This window comes from Gadus chalcogrammus, chromosome 9, assembly GCF_026213295.1.
Source record: "Gadus chalcogrammus isolate NIFS_2021 chromosome 9, NIFS_Gcha_1.0, whole genome shotgun sequence".
NCBI lineage: Eukaryota > Metazoa > Chordata > Actinopteri > Gadiformes > Gadidae > Gadus > Gadus chalcogrammus.
Window position 1 is genome coordinate 8,372,624 of NC_079420.1, and position 22,500 is coordinate 8,395,123.

General features: G+C 48.1%; 1 protein-coding gene across 3 annotated transcripts in view; it reads right to left on the minus strand.

Moving 5' to 3' along the window:
- Positions 1–22,500, minus strand: part of LOC130388556 (unconventional myosin-IXAb-like) — a 95,250-nt gene that overhangs the window by 62,035 nt on the left and 10,715 nt on the right. For all 3 annotated transcript variants that reach the window (XM_056597901.1, XM_056597900.1, XM_056597902.1), the window contains exon 2: positions 10,738–11,698. In XM_056597901.1, coding sequence (XP_056453876.1) covers positions 10,738–11,628 — 891 coding nt within the window. In that variant the 5' untranslated portion in view covers positions 11,629–11,698. The remainder of the gene's footprint in view (positions 1–10,737; positions 11,699–22,500) is intronic.

Sequence of the window (22,500 nt, forward strand, 5' to 3'; positions counted from 1 at the left end):
CCAGATCTGGGTGAACGGGTGTTTCACTTTGTTTGTTTTGACCAATAATGTGGCTGGAGGTGGGAATCTGTTAGTGTGTCAGCAGAAGGAAACAGTAATAAAGTGTCTGTAAAGGTTTCACATCAACACCGTGTAGACTGGCCACTGTAGAAACGCACACATTCGAATCCATCTCTTATTAACCCCTTTTGAAAGCGTCATCCACTCGCACTAATGATTTCCTTCGACTTAAACTCTCTGTAACAAATCAGGAAACCACGTGTAACTCCGCCCCTTTCTGTGTCCGGCCCAGTCTCTCTCTTGGCCATCGCCCCCCGGAGGTTCTGCTGTAACACAGCAGGACTGCTGGACTCCAAGATGACTCAACCTGCTATTCAGAGACTGAGCTCACTGGCCCTCACATGGTGGCGTCCCAGTAAAGGGCCTCTCCTCCCCCCCTAGCCTGGGGGCCGGCGGCACCACCACTGTGATGCCACTGGGTGCATGGAGGAGGAAGTGGAGCTGGTGTTTATTGTTCACCTACAGGAAGCTGTAAACACCCTGCGCTGTGGCAGATCTGGCCCGTTAAAAACACCTTAAACACGCGGCCCAGGGGGACGCGGGGAAACTCCAAAGGCATTCCAGACACCGTACTTTGTTTTGGTGCTTTGTGAACAAGGGGAGATGGTGGTGAGACTGGCGGACACTATATGGATGAAATGTCGTATCGGTGTGGATTAGTGAAAATATACATTTCCAAAATAAAAGCCCTCGCGATCTAGAGAATACATTCATGTATATTCTGCATTGAGAAGATATTATAATATTATTCCCATTAGTGGGATCTTTAATTCGCTAATATTACCTTACGGTAGCAGACGCAAATAATTATGTAGATACTGCATGATCCTCTTTGCCGAGTGATTCCCCTCATGCTCAACCTCATTTCAACACAACAGAAAACAACACGGTCTCCGCAGGAGTCTGAGCCGCGGCGTGCTGCTCAGCAGGCCGTCGCACGAGGAGCCAAACCTCACAGCGCTGGAAGTCTGCCTTAACCTCAGAAGAAGAAATTGGGGCACCAGGGGATCGCATTGCCTTCGAAATGACTCCCTCTTGCTCTCCATTATTTAGAGCAAAAACCTCCAACCTTCTTCTCGCATGTCTCCTCCCCCTACCCCCTTTTTATTCAGTTTCTGGGAAGGAAGCCTCTCTCTCTCTCTCTCTCTCTCTCTCTCTCTCTCTCTCTCTCTCTCTCTCTCTCTCTCTCTCTCTCTCTCTCTCTCTCTCTCTCTCTCTCTCTCTCTCTCTCTCTCTCTCTCTCTCTCTCTCTCTCTCTCTCTCTCTCTCTCTCTCTCTCTCTCTCTCTCTCTCTCTCTCTCTCTCCAATATCTCCATCTCTCTGGTCTCTCTTGTGTAACTGAATGGTTCCGTCTACCACTGAGTGCTCGTAGATTGGCAGGTGGAAAGCAACACAGAGTTCAGAGTGTACAGGACATCAAGCCTCACACCTCATCATTACATCACTCTATCTAGTGCATCCTACTGCCCACTTGTTTTCCATTACACCTCCCTGCCAGAGGACGGAGGAGGTGTGGGTGGAGGGCTGATTCGTGGCGGTGATGGGATAGCGGGTGGAGGGAAATGTGGATGATAGGGTTGATCATTTTTTAAAGAAAGTAGGGATCAGCACTATTTCAATATCATGGTTTTGATATTGCCTTTGTGTTGAGTCTTTTCGCAGTCCAAATAGTTTTGTACTCCAAAGAAATGATGACGATATGATGTCTCCTTAATACAGTGAAACAGTGCGAGGCCTGATACCCTGTACCCGTTTAACTATGTGCAGCTTTCCACCTGCCATTCTAATAGCACTCAACGGCACACGTCACCAGACAGAGTGACAGCCTCATCCGTCCATTCATACCAACACAACAGCATTAATTCAACACCCCCGGACTGCTTGTGTATGTTTGACGAGGTGATCCCTATTCTACTTTGTGAGAGTGCAAGATAAAAGCCACCTGTACCAACTTGTACGCCTTCACCTTTCGGTGAATAGAAAGTAAAGTCGTAGATTAGGCCATCTTTTGTTCGGCTCCGATGGTGCCTCAAAGGCCTGCACTTGACAAACACATGAAAAACACGAGAACCCAGGCGCAAGAGGATAAAGCAGGTAGCAATACACTGCCACCACAAAGCAACCACCGTGGCTTCTAAGCCTGACGCATCAGCTACACCTGGGTGAGCCTAAAATCTTCCATAACTTTCCAGGAACAACGACGTTCACCCTTTCCCGATACATCGCCCATAAGACTTTTCTTCCTTCTATTTCTACTTGTGTGTTTCTCTTTTTGATGTCTCTATACAGCAGAGCTACAGAGCAGACACAAACACGACAGCTCTGTACAATCCATCCATCCATCAGTGTGTCAGTTAGTCTGTGTGGAAGCTACATTTTACGGGCACGCCGCTGTAATTAAAGCACTTAAATCACAGACCTCTGCACTGCAGGCAAACCAAGCACTGGGCTAAATGTGGAGTGGTCAAGTGCAGGCGGACTCAAAGTACAGAGGGAAGACCTTGCTCCATTTGGTGAAGGCCGAAGGCAAGGCAAGGCGCATGCATGCGAGTTAGAGAGTGTGTGTGTGTGTGTATGTGTGTTTCATGCCTTATAAGTGACCAACTGTGGTATGGAAAAGAATCATAGAAATGCAAATAAATGTATATTCAGAGAGGTAGGTTAACTCAGAGTCCACCGAGCAGCTTTAGAACACATGTTCACAAAGTGTATCCACATGAAAAACCATCACTTCAAACACAAGGCAAAAAAGAAAAACCTGAGGAGGTGATGAAGAATAACTTATTTTAGGGCACTTCTTGACAGAAAAGTACTTGATTGAATTTTGAAGCATGATCATGGGAAGATGGAGGCAGCAATTTGCCAAGCACATCTTCAATAAGACAATGGCTGTACATCATTCTTATGGGGAACCTTTCACATAACATCAAAGAACGCAAAAGGTGAGGGGGAGTGATCATTGTGGAGGGCTAAGGATTGGCCACGTCGGGAGAGAGAGAAAATAAATTTTTAATAAACGATGGGGGAAAGTGGACATGTCTGTGAGACTGCAAGTTGGGTAAGGAATCGACACATCCAAGACTAGTATCAGTAGATTAGTATCAGACTTTGTGGTGTCATGCAAACTACCATAACACCTTTCAAATAGAGAGAGGAAGGGAGACACCTCTAGGAGCAAGGAGAATGTAAACAAAATACTTGAATGATTAGTAATTATATAAACAAGGTTTATGCAATTTGTATATCATTTTATATAAACATTACGATTCATATTTCCACCACAGTCGGGCATGGGTGGAGGGAGGGCAGCAATCGATGCATACAGAGAAAGATCTAGACTGCGGTTAGGCGTCCAGGGCGGTTAGTGATGATCTAGTTAGCATCATGGTTCCTCTGTGTCCAGATGTCTGCTCCTTCACTCTCATGGACGCTCGTCCATCTCCTCCTTGTCTCTGACCGACGCCACGTAAGCGAGCTGTGATTGAATCAGGACTACTTAAGTCGTCAATTCCCCTCTCACAGGCTGGGAGTTAATCGACCGGGGGTCTACCAGTGAAGCGCCTCAGGAAGATGATACACAGAGAACCGGGGCTTTGACAGTCACGTTTCATCTCTACAGTAATCACACATTGCATCTTAAAACAAGCTATGATTTGATGCAAATACTTCATTACAGAATGTTTTGTTTTTTTCTTACTATTTAGTCAATTATCAGACAATTTATCCAACATAACTGTACTGCGTACATCTAGCCTCATGAGAAATTATTCATATTTGGAAAGGCAATCCAAATATTACTTAGTAGCACAGGAGGTAGAACGAGTGTTGAGGTGTCCCTGAGCAAGACGCCTCACCCTGACTGCTCCTGATGAGCTGGCTATCACCCTGTGTGGTAAACTCCGCCGTCGGTGTGTGAGTTTGCGTGTGTGAACCATTGTTAGTCGCTTTGGATAAAGTTGTCTGCTAAATGCCCAAATTGTAAATGCATTCAACCGTCTCGAGGCATGACTGAGAGAGAACCATAATGTTAACTTCCGAGATAAGGTTGATCTCAAGAGGCGAGCCAACACGGGGATTCAAACCCAGAGAGTGAGCCCGACTGGGGGCTCTCCTGTAGTCCAGGTAATAGAGTAATAAAATATGACTCACAATATTACTATGAAAGAGACAAGTTCACTTTCCAAAATTAAGATGAAGGATTGTTCCTGGTTAACTTCAAACGGCGACTCTCCCTCCTAGTGATTCATCTGCTGCTTGGGATTTTTTATTGGCCTTATACCGCAAAACGTCAGAGGAACCAGACATCAGGGTTCATATCATCTACCTCCATAAACTGTTAGTTAAAATACAGAGAACACGCTTGGTCTCCATAGCAACACATCAACACTTACTTAATATGGGGGACTTAAGCAATAATGATTTCTGCGCTAACTCCATGTCGACTTCAAAACCCCACCTAGCATGTGTGGGCAACGTAGCATGTAGCATGTGTGGGCTTCGTAGCATGTAGGGCTGACGCTACACTCTAAATGGTTACCCAAACTAACTCATTTTTCTGATTAAGGCCTTTCACAAGCAATTATGAGAGAAACGTGAGATTGTAAGGACACCAATTGGGGGTTCATGAGCAGCGAAACAGAAATTCACAGAAAAACACCGGCTGCTGAAAGGATGCAGCTGCCAGAATCTGTGTCCGACGATGATAGCATATTGAACCTTGTCCAGGTTGAATGTGTGACGAACAAATGTCTCAGTGGGTTCAACTGCCTGCTCTATCTCACAACACACACAAACGACTCTCAAGACTGATTCTTGAGAGAGGAGGGAATGTTCCAGAGTTGAACTGCAAGAGGATGAGGATAATCCAGGGAACAGATGTTTGTGTGTGTGTGTGCGTGTGTGTGTGTGTTTGTGTGCATCTGCGGGAATACACTGGGCGGATTATAGAGATTATAGGGATGGGAGTGCTAACAAGAGGCTACAGGGAGGTGGTGGAAGGAAGGCTAAGGGTTCATCCCAAACAAGCCCACGCTAGCTAGATAGCTATCTAAGTGGAGGTAGGGGGTGGGCTCAACTATTATCCCAAACTAACCACTCGCAAACAGGACCTATTCAAATATTCCACCATGTGTTTGGGAAAGGTTCACTCTTTTCCTTTTCTGAGAAAAGCCCAGATGTATCTATAGTCTGTGTGTGAGGACACACAATACATTAAAGTGGTCTGACTCAGAACGGAGCCGGCAGATTAGCGTAGGAGGACACGGACGTGTGGAGCTCTGGAGTTTGGCTGTTATCATCTGTTAAAGAGGTGGCTCAGACGGAACGCTACGCTATGCTACGCTATACTAAGCTATGCTATGCTAGGGCCATACGTTTGCTCAACACACATCATCCATCACAGTAATAAATACATTAGAGAGGATACGTGAGAGCGTTTACTGAAGGCTCTTGGCAGCGACCATGCCGTTTGGGTACGGACGGTGCGGTCGTCCTGAATCAGTTCATAAAGGGGCTGATGAAAGCTTCCTCAGGTCACCTAATGAGACAAAGACAGTCTGAGATGCTTCTTCTGGAACTGTACGTCGCAATACACGTGTACCTGCAGAAAGGTGGTACTTCATTCGTGAACAATAAACAAACAACAACAACAAAGTTGTTGGAGTTTGAATGGCTGCCGTTGCATGCTGAGTACACACTGGGTGCCATTCACAGCATTACCCAGGGATGGCTTTGCCAACTCGAGCAAATCATTTGAATTGAACTATTAAACCAATTGAGATGAGAGTGGCCAATCGCGGGGTCTATTATTGTACTTGTGGTTTCAGGTGTTCGCCAGCAAATTAGAGAGAGACACACACACACACACTTAGCGCACTACTTAACCCCTAATACCTTTTAACACACACACACACACTAACACACACACACACACACACACACACACACACACACACACACACACACACACACACACACACACACACACACACACACACACACACACACACACACACACACACACACACACACACACACACAGTTCAGCCAGGGGGGTGGAGAGAGGGAGAGACACTACCTGAACCCATCCATCTCACCCATGGGAGACGAGCTATGTCCCCTGGGGCGTGGTTAAGAGCATCTGGATGGAACCATCTGCTGGTGGTGGTGGAGGCCCCGGCCCCACACCACCGAGAACAAAGGGCGGTCATAACGAGGGCCCCGGAGGGTCACCAGAGGTCCCCAGTGAAGCCCCCCTACCCCACCGCCACCGCCGGCACCAGCACCACAGCTCGGCCCGTCCTCTTAAGACCGCTGGGCCGAGCCTCCGTAAGCCGGCTGGTTTATGGAGGCCTCGGGTGCAGCCACACCCGGGTATGTTATGAGCTATAGGAGGAGCGCAGGCTGACGTACTACAGCTCAAACATTCTGGAAATACTTTTGATTCAAAGGAGGCGTGCGAGAAAGGAAGGCCGGTCGGTGGCTGGAAGCAAATGCGCAGGGGAAGGAAATACAAAGACGGACATTCATGATGGTTGAATCTTTTGATTGGTCACCGTGCGGTGTGTGAGCCGAGGCCCAGAGGTATAACCGGGCTCTCTTTGTACCAACATGGCCGTCGGCCTCCTCGTCCACCTGGTCTATAATGGGTCATTTCTTTCCTCACTATATGAATGCACTTATGATTAAACCTATTAATCTAAAGGAACAAAAGGGTAATAGTTGTCATATACTGTAGGGTTGCTCTGTCTGGGTTTGCTCCCGTTCTTTAAAATGTATTTTTTGCGCAAGGGTTTTAGCCTGTTGGTGAGTCGGTTGTGTTAAAAAAAACATCCAGGACCAGAATGTACTCCCCACATGTGTGTGCTTTGTGTTTGCCATCGCGATTTGTCATCGAGTATGAAGTTAGGAGTTTGGGTTCAAGGATTCATTCATACACTGAAGACTGAAGGCTGGGAAAACAAGTTGAATTACGACAGTCTCTCTGAAGCAACCAGCGTCTAGACAAAAGCTGGACTCCAAACGTTGGTCAGCTTTGATGGGTTTAACAGAAAATGTCTCATTCTTCCTAGAATGAGGAGGGTTAGAAGAGTTTTAATTAAACCCACCAAAAAGGACCAAAATATATATATAATATAACCTCATCCCTCATCACAACAGACAGCCATTTGGACGTTGGGTTTATTAGAACCTACTGTTTTACATTCTGGGTCACAGCCCTGGCCTGACCACGAAAAGACAATAATAATCTTGAATCATGATTGCAAAAGAAAACTCTTGAAAATATTCAAACGTTGAACCTGTGTGAGTACTCTGAGTACTGTGAGTACTCTGAGTACTCTGTATACATGCCTTCTACTCTACGGTGTATGTCTACATCCGTTTCTTCCGTAGAGAGAGGCTTAATTGTAGAGGGACATCTTTGAGAGCTACAGTACATCGGGTGTTTGGATGCATAATACAACAACATTATCACACCGGGTTGGGGCTAGGGGGGCTACGGCTGGTCCTCTTCCCACCAGAAGTCCAGCTGTCTTCCCGTCGAGGGGATCCTGATCCCAGCCTCGCGGCCCTCGACGCTCCCCTCGCTCCCGGTCCTAACCGCCGCTCTGGTTACACGGCACTGCAGCAGTTACTGGCCATCTGCGGTACATTATTAAAGAGCCGGTCTTTATGGAAAGTTACGATTCCAGAGCGAAGCGGAGGGGGGGGGGTTTGGGTGGGGGGCAGGTCGGCTGTTGAATAACATCTCTGTCCTGAGTGACGTAACACTCACGCGCGCGCACACACACGCACGCGCGCTTTGGTTGTTTTTTCCACGTGGCTTTACGGCTGTTTGTTTCAGAGGCACTGCAGGAGCCATGCACACCCACGGAGCCATGCACACACGCACACGCACACACACGCACACACACACACACACACACACACACACACACACACACACACGCACACACACACACACTCCAGCTCTAATCCATGTATCCTAGGACGGCGTAGCTTAGTGGCCAGGGTGTCTGACTCCTGCTGGCTCAGGGCATTGTTTATGCGTCCTGCGGTGACCTTCGAAGACAGCTAAAGTCACATTTTATCGTCTTCACCACAGTGGATTTACACTGACAAGAGCCGGACACATCCAGGCCAATGTCAATGTCAAACACAGAGATGCTTGTGTGGGCGAGTGCGTGTGCGTGACCACGTGCATGCCTGTGTGCCTATGTGTGTGTTCCTGTATGCTTGAATGTGCGTGCATCTGTGTTTTACAATACAGTGTGTTCACTTCTAGGGTGGCAAGTGCACTCTTGCTCAGGGGGCCCACGTTAGTATACACAATGTTTTTTTTATGCGTGAGAATGCATGCTAATTACGTGGTGTGCAGATGTACACCTTCTGAAGCGGTCGGCTCCGGAACGCTCCAGCTAGTTTCAGCCTCCAAGCCGCGGGCGTTAGCAGTGCAGAGCTAGCTCTGCACTGTCTCTATGGTACCTGCTAGCTAGCGTCCTACACACTGACTCACAGCAGGGCTAAAATAGCCACTGTTCCTCCTCTTTTGTTTGCCGTTGACCACACGCTTCACACAATGTGTGCGTGTGTGTGTGTGTGTGTGTGTTTATCTTCTGCTTTTGTACTTCCTCCGCACACACAGTCTCTAAATGTTGGACATTTTTCCCAGTGGGGCTGCGGTGCCCTTGGCCCAATTTATGGACATTTCTATTAAAAGCTGGCTAGTGTAAATATGCTTGTGTGTTTCTTGCGTGTATTCGGTGCTTCTGTGTACCACACTGTGATGAAAAACTACTGCACTATTCTAGGACTGAAATTCCTCTCAGACAGCTTATTTATGAGGAACAAACACACACAAAAACACATAAACATAGCAAAAGGCATCCATGCGGATGTACTCCCAAAATCACACACACACACACACACACACACACATCAACACACACACAAACACAAAGACATTGATGCTCAGCAGTGCACGCACAGGCACATAGCTGACAGGTGAGCTGAAATGGCCTCCCCTGTAGACTAAGTACTCCCTGATCTCCTCTTCTGCGCAGAGCTGCAGCGTTGAAGGGTGAGGCGGCACCTCTGCTGGTTATTGAGGCATCACTGTCAACCATAAGTAGTTTCCGTTCAGTCTCCTCTCTGAGACAGTGGGACTCACCACCAGAGTTGGGTTGTAACTGGGTTGTACTGGCGCACTGGTACTGTCTCAACGCATTCATGCTCCTTAATGGGCTGTGTCTGTATTAACTGTCTAACCCCAACCTGCTTAATGAGCTGTATCTTTACTGTCTGACCCTACCTGTTCTTAATGAGCTGTCTCTGTACTGTCTGACCCCAACCTGCTTAATGTTAGTTGCTTAACTCCGACCTGCTCCTTAATGACCTGTCTCTGCGTTCACTGCCTAACTCCTTTCTGCTACTGAATAACATGTCTCAGACTTCACGGTCAGTCAAACTTTGCATAAACACCAAATGTTATATAAATAACAAGAATAATAAGATGAAATAAAACTCATTTATATCAGGGCATAGAGGAGCGTACTGCACGGTGAAACTATAAATGGCTCCGGCTGAAGCCTTGTTTGACTCTGCAGTAGTGCACACGGGGAGAACACATTGTGTCATGACAGCTACGTACTTCCCCTAAAAGACGGGTGTAAATTTCAGGCCAAAATGGCCGCCATAAATCAACAGATAAATCAGAGCCAGTGATGACGGCAGTATGAAGCCAAACCTTCTCTCCTGCCGGGAATATTAAATTCCCAGTGACTGATTCTGTAATCCATAATCCACTATTAATTCATAATCCAGACCAGGATTAACCAGCATTCCAGTCGTTTGTTCAATGTTTCCACCAACTGAAATTGTAATTCCAGGGATTGGATTTTCAACGCAAATTCCCTGTTTCTGGGTCAAATAATAAACATAAAAATCATACGTGGCCAAGCTTAAGCTAAATATAGGCTCCGCAGGCGCAGGCATTCCAGTAATCTGCTTCACGCCTCATTTAAAAAAAGGAAAGAAAATGACATTCCAGCCATCGGGGTGAAAACCCCCCACATTATTTTAAATCCTAGGATTGTCAGTGTCTTCAGCCACCTCTCCTCCTCACTGATGAACGAGCTCAGGGGTCTCCACTGAGCTGAGCTACAGCTTATGGCGCACCCACCCTTCCTGCACTCTAGAGAGAGTCAATCCAGCATAGGCTCAGGGTGCGTGGTTCAATTACTACATTAGAGCTAAACTGCAGCCCCTCTTTGTGGATAGGGAACCTTGGCTGTGGAGTGTTTTACCGTTGGCCCCCGGGGGGGTTACAGCTCGGAGGGGCCCGGGCTGAGGAGTATTCTTGTCCTCAACTGATTTTTATGTTCCTGGTCTTGTGACCGAAGTCGATGCGACTCACAGCGGTATGGCAGGCAGCCGGCTAATGACTTCTGACTAATGTTGGGCCTCGCTCGTTTGCTGAGGACACGATCGTAACGCCAACACGAATCCCGATGTTAAACCACCGATGCTCCCGTTTGAGTTTACGATAATGTCATCAGCTGAGCCTGAAAGCAGTCCTCCAGTCCCACTTCTCCTTTTGCATTCAGTGCAATCCCACACATCCTCCCCTACTGACACAATCAAACACAAAAAACAATCAACCAATCACAGCTCCTCACCTCCAACACGGGCCCCGCCCCCAGGATGGTCTGCTCCACCCCGCTGGCGAACCCCTTCTGGCTGAGGGCGGTCAGGTGGTGGATCAGAAAGTTGGTGCTCTGCGTCTTCCCCGAGCCGCTCTCCCCGGAGATGACGATGCACTGGTCCTTGCGGCGCTGCAGCATGGCGTGGTACGCCACGTCCGCCACCGCGTAGATGTGCGGCTCCAGCTTGCCCAGCGTGTGGTTGTCGTACATCTTCACGTACTTGGGGTTGTAGATGGGCAGGAACTGGAAGGGGTTGACCACGATGAGGATGCTGCCCACGTACGTGTAGATCTTCTCCTGGCGGAAGCGCGCCCGCAGGCTCTCCAGCAGCGCGCGCTCCGTCAGCTCCGGCAGGGCGCACAGGTCCGCCGGGTGCTGGCTCCCTGCGGGCTGGGGCAGGAAACCCCGCTCCACCATGTGGCGCCGCTCCTCCGTGACGCGCAGCCACATCTGCAGGCTGCCGCCGTAGTGGATGGAGCCGTCCAGGTTCTTCTCGCGCAGCAGGAAGCGGTAGTCCTCGCCGCTGCCCAGCCCGCCGCGGTTCTCCAGCGCGTTGCGCGGCCACAGCATCATGCGCTGCACGGGGCAGTCGCCCGGGTTCAGGATCCACTCCTCGCCGCCGAACTCCTTGACCTCGGCGAGCACGTAGCACTGGGTGCGCTCCAGGCGCAGCCGCTCGATGACGCCGGCGATGACGTCGGCGGCGCTGGTGCTCTTGCGGGCGCCCACGGGGCAGTAGATGGTGCCCTCGGCCAGGGGGCCCGGGTAGACGCGCAGCGTGAGCTCCTGGTCCTCCAGCCGGCGCCGCATGCTGCCGCCGGCGGCCGCCAGGTTGGCGCCGCCGCAGCCGTCTTGAAGGCTCATGGCGGCGCAGCAGGTCCCATCAGCGCGTCCCTGCTCTGGGGCCCGCGGGGGTCCCCTCAGGACATCCCAGCTGGAGGGAGGGAGGAGGGAGGGGGGGGGAGAGGGGGTGAGTACAGACGCAAGGAGGCACATAGACCAAAAAGAGACTTAAGACCACAGAGACCAGGGAGATGGAGAGAGCGAGAGACAGATACAGAGGGAGAGACAGATACACGCCGACAGACAGACACGCCGACAGCCAGGACAGACAGGACAGACAGACAGACAGACAGACAGACAGACAGACAGACAGACAGACAGACAGACAGACAGACAGACAGACAGACAGACAGACAGACAGACAGACAGACAGACAGACAGACAGGAAAGACAAACACGCCGACAGACAGACATGCCGACAGACAGACAGACACGCCGACAGACACGCCGACAGACACGCCGACAGACACGCCGACAGACACGCCGACAGACAGACAGACAGACAGACAGACAGACAGACAGACAGACAGACAGACAGACAGACAGACAGACAGACAGACAGACAGACAGACAGACAGACAGACAGACAGACAGACAGACAGACAGACAGACAGACAGACAGACAGACAGACAGACAGACAGACAGACAGAACAGGACAGACAGGACAGACAGGACAGTCTAGCCGCGAGACTCTAGCGGCTAGGGAGATGGACTCCTTGAACCTATAGAACCTATAACAATTCACCCACGGTCAAATCAATTCAACGCAATGATTGAATAGCGATTATAAAAAGGATTAACATCGGTGGAGAAAAATAAGGAGCAATGTGACCGGAACATGAAGTCGGCGGCAGCCTGGCGTGCCGGTCGCGGCCGCTAGACTTTGAGCCTTGAGTTTTTCGTCCCGCGTCACGGCCCCCGATGGGGAAGTCTCCGCGCCTTGAGTCACCCGCGGCGGGTCAAAGGCGCCGGGCCGGGAGCGACTCATCTGTCCCATGACACCACCGGGACCACCGCTACCCTCAATGTGGCCTGTGTTCTGGGCCGTGAAGGAGACCACTATCTCCGCAACTCACACACACACAAACGCGAGGAGCCATCCACATGCAGTCATAAAGGACACACAGAGGGAACCACTGATAGGAGCTAAACCAGTTAGCGCTTCATGGATCTAAAGGCCCAAGTGGTGTGTGTGTGTGTGTGTGTGTGTGTGTGTGTGTGTGTGTGTGTGTGTGTGTGTGTGTGTGTGTGTGTGTGTGTGTGTGTGTGTGTGTGTGTGTGTTCCATGAGCCCAGCGCTGTTGCTGTGAGCCAAGATTAACAGCTGCTGTCGTCCACACAGAAGTGGCTGTAATGAACGGACAATGGACTAATTCACTCTGCCCTGTTGATAGTAGAGGACACACATCATCCTATCTCCGGCTCAGACGCGCGCACACACGCGCACACAAACACCAGACGCACGCACGCCCGCTCGCACGCACACACACACGCGTCCAGAAGCTGCTCAAATGCATTTAAATGCAGTTACTAATATTTCGTAATTTAGCATAGGCATTTATCGGAAGCAACAGCGGGTGGCATTTTAGGACCGTTATTAATGAGCAGGTTAGGAGCTGGTCAGGTCATAGGGCAGCCTGCCTCGCAAACTACCTGCCGATGGGTATGAGTTAATAAAGATATTCGATTAAAGAGTTCATTTCTGTGTTATACTCTATATTATCATGGCAGGTCCAGATTGTATTGGAGTGCTTGAAAATTGGTCCAATTGGATGGTCAACATTCCATAGCATTGCACTGGAAATTATCCAAAATGCCCTAAAAATCTATAACATGGGGGCAAAGAAAGGGCAATTTCTACCCCGACAATAGGGTTTGAACCTGGAACTATTGGGCTTTGAATCTGCAGGACCAGTAACATCACATCATGCACACACACACACACACACACACACACACACACACACACACACACACACACACACACACACACACACACACACACACACACACACACACACACACACACACACACACACACACACCTTTTCAGAATGCTACTCAAAATGTACGGAACACAGTAACAAAAACGACAGAATGTGTTTATTGTGCGCCCAGATGCCCTGAAGTAAGACTGCATTTTCCCAGTTCACCCTCCGATGCACTCCATCTTGGAACAACATCTGCTCTCACTCGCTTTAGCCCACTCACATGTCTCTCTTCCTCTCTGTTACGGTATTTCTTGACATTAATGCCAAATATAATGTAATGTTTGTGTTAAAATAGATGGATTTAGAATAATACACCCATCATCTTTACAGATTCCCACCCCAAATGTTTGGATTTGAGAAAATGCAAATGAGCTAATCTCTTAAGAGGGACATTTGCATAATTTAGCTGCCAAAACATTAAACCACAAAAGTGTTGTTAAAAAGTGGCAAAGAAGCCTGGAACTAATGCTTGCAATCGGGGACGCTGAGTGCTGCCGTTTCATGTTTCAGATTCAGGTTTTTTAAATTAATTTCCTTATTGATTTAAGGAGTCGTGTTGGACAGCTGGGTTCGGATGAGGTCATCCAGACAGGAAGTGGATAGCTATTGAGACATACAAACCCTGGGGACTCGCGGGGAAGCCAAGATCAACTGATGGGCATGACCATGGCCCAGTCACAGCTATCAGGATGTATTGAGAGAGGAAGAGCCGGGAGGAGAGGAGAGGAAAGTAAGAGGAGAGGAAGGAAAGGAGAGGAGAGGAGAGGAGAGGAAGGATAGGAGAGTGGAGGAGAGGAGAAGGAGATAGGAGGGGAGAGGAGAGGACAGGAAGGATAGAAGAGTGGCGGAGATGAGAGGAGAGGAGAGGAGAGGAGAGGAGAGGAAGAATAGGGGAGTGGAGGGAAAGGAGGGCAGGAGAAGAGAGGAGACAAGGTGATGGAACAGACAGATGGAAGGGGAGAAGAGAAAAGTGAAGAGAATAGAATGGAGAAGATAATAAAGATAATCTTGAATAATTCATCTCACTGATCCTAACTGACTGATTGGGGTGGGGCAATAAGGTAGATTGCATATCACTGGAGATTTAAGAGACCACAGAAATTCAATCTTCATTTTTTTGCATCACTGGCAGCATCTTGAGTTCAGGAAATGGTCTAATCAAGTTACACCGGTTTGTAATTTGATTCAATATCAAGATTGATGTGTCCACTACTGTGTCACACAGATTGAAATACAACAACTTAAATATGAGAAGGAGTAGTCATCTTCGAGTGCCTTAGGAAAAGCCGGGAGGGAGGGTGAGGGGGAGGAAGAGGAAGTGAGAGAGAGAGAGAATCCTGAATACACATTTCTCTGTCATGTGACCATCAGCCCAGGTGTCGGCCAATCAGAGGAAGGTAACTGATGCTGTGAGAAAACCGTGGGCTACTTTGGAAAAAATGTACTTTCTAACTTGACAGAAGGAGAGAGAGAGAAAGAGGGAGAGAGTGAGAGAGAGAGGAATTAACTGAGTAAGTGAGGGAGAAACAAACATCTCCCCTTTCGACCTGCCAGCAGTGTTCTCACCAGTATAACTGCTATAAACAGCCAAATGTCAGCATTCCTAAACCCCACAAACACATATATGTATGCACACACAGAAACACAAATGTTCACGATACACAAAGACACACAAATTACACAAACTACTCAAATTTAGAGATTGTTTTAAGCCATATTCATTTATTAATTCATAAGATAACTTTCCAAATGTGATTAGATTGTGCGTTTCTGTGTGTGTGCCTCTGTGTCTGTGTGTGTGTGTGTGTGTGAATTCCTCAAGTGTCGTCACAGAAAGGAAGCCCACATATACACAGGGAACCGCCAGCCGGACCACTTGCCAGAAGTGCGGAGTCTTATATAGAGAGAGAGACAGAGACAGAGAGAGAGTGGGAGAGTGAGAGTGAGAGTGAGAGTGAGAGTGAGAGTGAGAAAGAGAGGGAGAGAGAGAGAGAGAGAGAGAGTGGGAGAGTGGAAGAGAGAGAGAGAGAGAGAGACAGAGAGACAGAGAGAGAGTTGGAGAGTGGAAGAGAGAGAGAGAGACACAGAGAGGAAGAGACAGACAGAGAGAAAAAAAAAAAAAAAAAGAAAGAAAGAAAGAAAGAAAGAGAGAGAAAGAAAGAGAGAGAGACACACACACAGATGGAACCAGGCAGAATGACTGACAGTGTTTGTTTATGCATTATATTTTGTAGGAAACAGTAAATGAAGTGCAGTCCTGAACATCTAAGAACTTTCCCATCATTTAATGGAGGAGAGGAGGGACATGAAGCTAGGAAGCAGGAGACTGAGGACCGCACATGAGCTGGCGGCCCCAGAGAGGTGACATCACCACCATCTGCGTGCACCATCGCACTCCTGGTACCGGACCCCGACACGCCCACACGCCCCCACACACACACACACACACACACACACACACACACACACACACACACACACACACACACACACACACACACACACACACACACACACACACACACACACACACACACAAACACGGGTAACTAACTATATTGATTTAAAAATGGAGAGCCATCGGCCAACCGGAATGATCCGGATACCGCGGGATTGATTATGTGATGAAGTCTCTCTCTGCCTCCATCCCTCTCCTTCTTCCCCTCTCCTCCTCTCCTCCTCTCTTCCCTCTCTCTCTGTTTTCCTTTGTGCTCCCTTTCTTTTCCCTTGCTCTTATAGGCACGCTATCCCCCCAGCTTGAAGAAATACATGAGACGCTGCAATGACACAAAAGGGTGCTGGTCATAGGTACACAAACAGGCACACTCACAACATGAACCCCGACAGGTCACCAAGGTGAACTGGTCCCCTCAATGAGCTGATGATGGGTCATTGCATCCAATAATAATAGGGTGGGGAGGGGCGGAATCAATAAACATCCATGTTTACCTTACAGAGCCCATATTTTAACACCAGGTGTAACGTTAAGGATTAGCCCTTAAAATCGACCCGGTCTACATGTGGGGGTGTCTTATCAGATGTGTGGATAGTTGAGCCTACCAGCCTACCAGCCCACAAAGAGGACTGTTCCAAAGGGTAGGCTGATAACAGAGTGGCCATTTAATAGAATTCAACTCCCCATCATTCTTTGGCCCCACTATCTCGAACGAAAGTCAAACAACAAGGTCCTATACACCAACTTTACTCTCTCCCCTCCATCTCTCCATTAATCCTCCGCCTCTGTCCTCCCCTCCTCCTCCCCGTCCTCCTCCTCTGAAGGTGGCAGGAGGCGGACCCTGCTGACCTCCTCCAGGAGGAGCAGAGCAACGTGAGCGACTATTGATTACAGCCCTCGAAGCAGCAAATGAAATCAATCAATCAGTGAATAGCAGGGCTAATTGTGCAGATTGTCATTAAAGACCATGATTTAAAGCTGCCTTTCCTCCTAGCAAGAGGCAAACGGGGCTATCAGAGAAAAATCAAAAAAGAACAATTACAAATACAGCCAGCATGGGATGATAATGAATCCAGCCCCAGGCGCTCCAGTAGGTTTGCAATTAAAATTGGGGTTTACGAATCATGACACTTATTTTCTATGATTAAGAATCGATTCACAACTTAATTTTTTTTTATGTATCTCTTTTGCCTTGGGTTTGCCTTTGTGTGTTCATATTACTGCAATCAGTGGATTAGACTGATGAATACGACATAATCGTATTCACGCTTTACTATGCTTTCATGCCATCAATTGCCCCAAAATAATCTTCTTCTTAGCGCACAGCGGACTGGCGTATTTCCGGAAATTAACATCCTGAAAATATGAATCAAATTGATCAATTCCGATTCTAGTTATCATTCCCACACCTAAAGCATTAAAGCATCTGTACACTGACACAGTGTACATGCATTCTACCCTCCCCAGGGTGTGCAAGACAAGATGTGCTTCATTCATCCAAAACAGGACATCTAGGAATATCCCGTTACGTTCCGGTTCCTTCCGGAAAAGATTTCCCCTTGATCCCTCAACCCCGTCTGAGCTCAGGGAGCTGGGGCTCGACAAACAGCCAGATATACGGATACATTCTGTTAACATCCAACATCCTACATCCAACACACACACACACACACACACATACACACACACACACACACACACACACACACACACACACACACACACACACACACACACACACACACACACACACACACACACACACACGGGGGTCTGAGTGGAAAGTGGGAGCGTAGAACTCAATAGGACAGAGAGGACTAACAGACCCTCCAGCAGACATGCAGACTCATTCCAATTAACGGGGGGAGAGGAGAGGAGAGCCCTGCGTCCGCACAGCCCTCGTCTCGACCTCTGCGGACGGTAACAGCTCTATAGAGCCAGATAATGGGCTGCCTCTGCCGCCACCACCACCGGCCCACTGAGCCCTCGCAGACGGACCAACTTTACAAACAAAAACCCACAGACAACAACAGCAGGGGTCACAGTGTCGCTAATGGCTTCCACCATCGATTCCCTCCATTGCATCCTTCTGCTGCTGCTGCTGCTTCCGCCCGCTGTTGTTGACGGTCAGGCGGCCATGTTTTGATTTGCATTGCCGATCGATGGGAGCCTCGTGTCAGAGCCTTCGATAGCCACTCACAGGATGTGTACGGCCGTCAATGTGAACAGAGCCGACGGCATCCCGGGATGGATAAAGAACGCAAAGAGCACTGACACACAGGCCGGGTTAAACCCCTGCTTTCTTCACTGGTTCTGTTCGTTGACCTTGTGACTCACACCGAGGTAGAGGAGAGCAGGAGAGAGAGACAGACGGAGAGAGAAGAGAGAACGAACGAACGAACGAACGAACGAACGAACGAACGAACGAACGAACGAACGAACGAACGAACGAACGAACAAACGAGAGAGAGAGAGAGAGAGAGAGAGAGAGAGAGAGAGAGAGAGGTTTGTCAGCTTTGAATAAAAATATCAGGAAGCGTTTTATCTCTCTCCCGACATCTCTCTCTCCCTCCCCCTCTGCTTGTCTCTGGTTTCCCATCAACAGCGCTGGGTTAGCCTATGGATTTGCACAAAAAACGGTCAGCCCCACTATGCCTGGGTGTGTTTGTATGTAGGTGCCTGCCCATTCATGTACAATATTGTAAAAAAAATCTAAACAGAAAAACAAATCCGAGGTGAAAAGTGACGGTGTGATGGAGCCCTGTGGTTTGGTTATCTGTGTCTGAGACAAGCATCAGCAAAACAAACCTGGTAGCATGTCAGTGTTACAGCAGCGCCTGCAGTGCCTGTCAATCAGCCGCACAGGGAGGGGTAGATGAGGGCGGGGCTAAGTTAAAGGTCTCCGGTTCTAATGGCCAAATCACATGATCGATTCACCCCCCCCCCCCAGGCCCAATTAACCCCCTCCCCTTACATACATTTATGACTCAATTACTACACAATCATATGTGTACATTGTATAGAAACGATTATACCAACAATGCATATATTTTATTAATTCAAGACACAACACTTGCTACCAAAAGGTCAGTCGTCACATAGGAAATAATGACCACCATTCAAGCAACTTAGGCTTCTACAGTAAGAGCCCTTGAACATTAACATGCTAAATAACAGGTTGTATTAAAGACAGTGTGGATGCTAAGAAGGGTGAAGCTAACTAGCTACTAGAATGGCCTGTACTGTAGCACCCCATCTTCATTACAATGTGTCACAGCCCTCCGTGGAACAGCCAGTTTCTCGATATAATTATCGCCTTGTGAAACGTGTTGACCAAACACGTTTCACAAGGCGCCCTAGCCTACACATACTCACCCTGCCATGTTCCTTTTCACACTTGGCGTTCCTCAGCTGGCCTCTCATTGAGCTGCTTGGATCTGACCCAGAGAGCCTGTGAGGTTGTGAGGCTAGGATCAATGGAGCTCTTGATTGAATTTGAACATGAGCATGTTCCAATATATCTGCTGCTTACTAATCATTTCATATTCCCCAAGGTTCGTTTGAACAGAGTTTCGTAGTTGCGTTATCACCTGCTGATGCAGCACCTTCTGTGGTCCTTCCTAGGGTTTACTTCCCCCTCTGTGTTTCAGGTCGTCTTTTCCTCCACAGTCATACAAGCTGAACCTTCTTCCTACGTATGTGTACACGAAGCAACAGACACTATAACTCAAAGGGACAATTAAATGGAGAGAGGCTGAGAACCATCAAAGGAATGACCTCAAAACCAGCAAGCTCTGCAGGAGCCGATTTGCTAAAAAGACAACTGGACAGAGTAGTCCTGAGTTGCTTTAAGAATCTGAAAATGTAAGAATTGTATTAGTGTACAATAGATAAATCTCAAGCTACATAGTCTGGTCTAAACTCAACATAAGTTTGTGAGACGGTGTAAAGGCCAGAACGTCCAGCATGATGGACAGGAAGATCAATTCACATTTGGTCTACAACACGTGTTAGCAGCAGGTTTGACTGCAACCCTGCTATCACACGGTCTACACCTCAACACCAGAGGCCACAATGCATCAGGGTCCTTCAGACCACAGGCTTACGTGCACATCTCCCCAACTGACTCACTGCATGTCGGTTCTCACACTCAGATCTCACACTCAGATATGTGACACAAGCCCAGGCCCAGAGACCCTCAGCTTCTCAGTGTGGTGCACGGCATCGTCAAAAGACCGTTCAGGAAGACACAGTCTCTGTGACCCAATTCAATTAGGATTATTATAATTACAATACATGACCTGAAATGTCCCATAAGGACTGAAATAGTCGACCTATTGTAATATATTTAGAAAAACTATTTTTAAATAATGCTCAGATTGTCCTCTGCTGTTAATTAGAATAATTATTGAGACACACTCTCCCAGACGACCACCCGTATTGTGTGAAGCGCGCGTTCAACAGTAACAAATTGAAACAGTGGTTATTTTAGCACAAACACACACCCTCAGACACACACACACACACACACACACACACCCTCACACACACACACACACACACACACACACACACACACACACACACACACACACACACACACACACACACACACACACACACACACACACACACACACACACACACACACACACACACACACACACTGTGGAACAGCCTTAAAAAAGTATATTCGACGGCATGTGCGTTTATTCCGCAACTCTCTGCCGCTCCGTGCTTCAGAGGAAGGGGAACCACGGTCAAGGTCCTCTTTTCTTTTCCGACTAAAAAACACTTTGTAGGGGAAGCACGACAACACGCCATGGTCACTTTCACTTCCTCTCCAGCATGGTCCATGTACGCCACTCACACGTGTCACTTCCTGTCTAAATGCATGGACCAGCTTTGCAAGTCTTCTACTTCCACAAGTACAGATTTGTGTTTTGAAAAAAGTCTGAGGTGCATGTGTTGAAGAGCAATGAATGAATGTAGAGGGTGAGGCAGGAGGCGAAAGAGGAGAGACAAAGACGAGGACATAGTGAGTGAGTGAGTGAGTGAGTGAGTGAGTGAGTGAGTGAGTGAGTGAGTGAGTGAGTGAGTGAGTGAGTGAGTAAAAAAGATGGAAAGAGAGAACGAAAGAAAGAGAGATCTGGTGTCTTGCAGGCAGCATTGAACCCACCCAAGTCCCCATTAAGCCTCAGGCTTTAAAAGACCCTTCACCCCATGGTGAGGTGACGCACAATCATTAAATTACAACGGATGTCTGGATCTTAAAGCTGAAGGAGAGAGCAGAGATGACTGAAGAAGAGAAAGAGCTTCAAAAGAGACTAACAGGAGATTGATTTTCTTGCTCAATGTGTGTGTCCGCTGTTTCCGTTTGCTCCGTTGTGTTGGCATTGCTCAATAAGTGCAAATGAGGTTTACAAATGTGGTCAGGGTTTGGGGACATGAAATGGGAGATTGCTCCATCAATGCTCCAACATGGCTGACAAAAAACATGTTACAAAATGACTGTTACAAAAAATACTGTAGTTAGCCCTTACCCCATATAGCATTAGAATCGATGAGGCCTTTCACAGGAAAAGTCTAGCTTTTTGGTCTGGGGATATTCCAAACTGGTTTCCGAGTTGGAGTCCGTATTCACCCGGATTAGAGCATAAATCTGTTTGCCTTTGGATGCCCTTACATAGCCACTTCAAAGAGGAACCGTCAAGCTGTAAAACACTCCCGTGCCCGATATGAAGGAAACCACCAGGAAATAAATAAGAATGAGTTCATACAGGAGGAAACATCGGTTATCTGGCTCAGTCCACAGAGCTCCAGCACACTCCATTAGATCATGAGTCAACTGTTCCTTCTGGTCTTCAGAGCTCATTTTCACTGAATGTCATTGAAATAGTTCTTCACATTTCCACATTGGAACCCAGGAAGGTTAGAGAGGATTCTTTAATGAACAATAATAAACAATATATTATCCTCTTCATGGGGGGGAAGTGTCCCAGGGCTAACGGGAACAACATCTCGATTGGCTTAGAGCTCATGTGGCAGCCAGTTCTGTCGGGACCCCAGTGAACGAGAGACCAAGGGGCTGGAACTAAGCTCTCTGGAGTGAGGAAGACTCAGAGAGCGGTCCATTAATCAAGCACTGATCTCCTAACAAGTTCCAGGGCTCTGGTTACAGATCCTCGGTCAGACAGAATGCTCCGAGGAGCTCGCACCCCTGCACGCACACACACACACACACACACTCACACACACACACACTCGTTTTGGCGACACAAATTTCCTTAGACAAGGACAATGACTGTTCTGAGAGTGCAGGTGCGTGTGTGCGAGACACATATCAACGTTCCGAGCACACAACGCCATGATTGTGTGATCCTCACACACCAGATTATCACAATGCTACACACAGAAGAGGCACAGAGCAGGGCTCAGAACAATCAA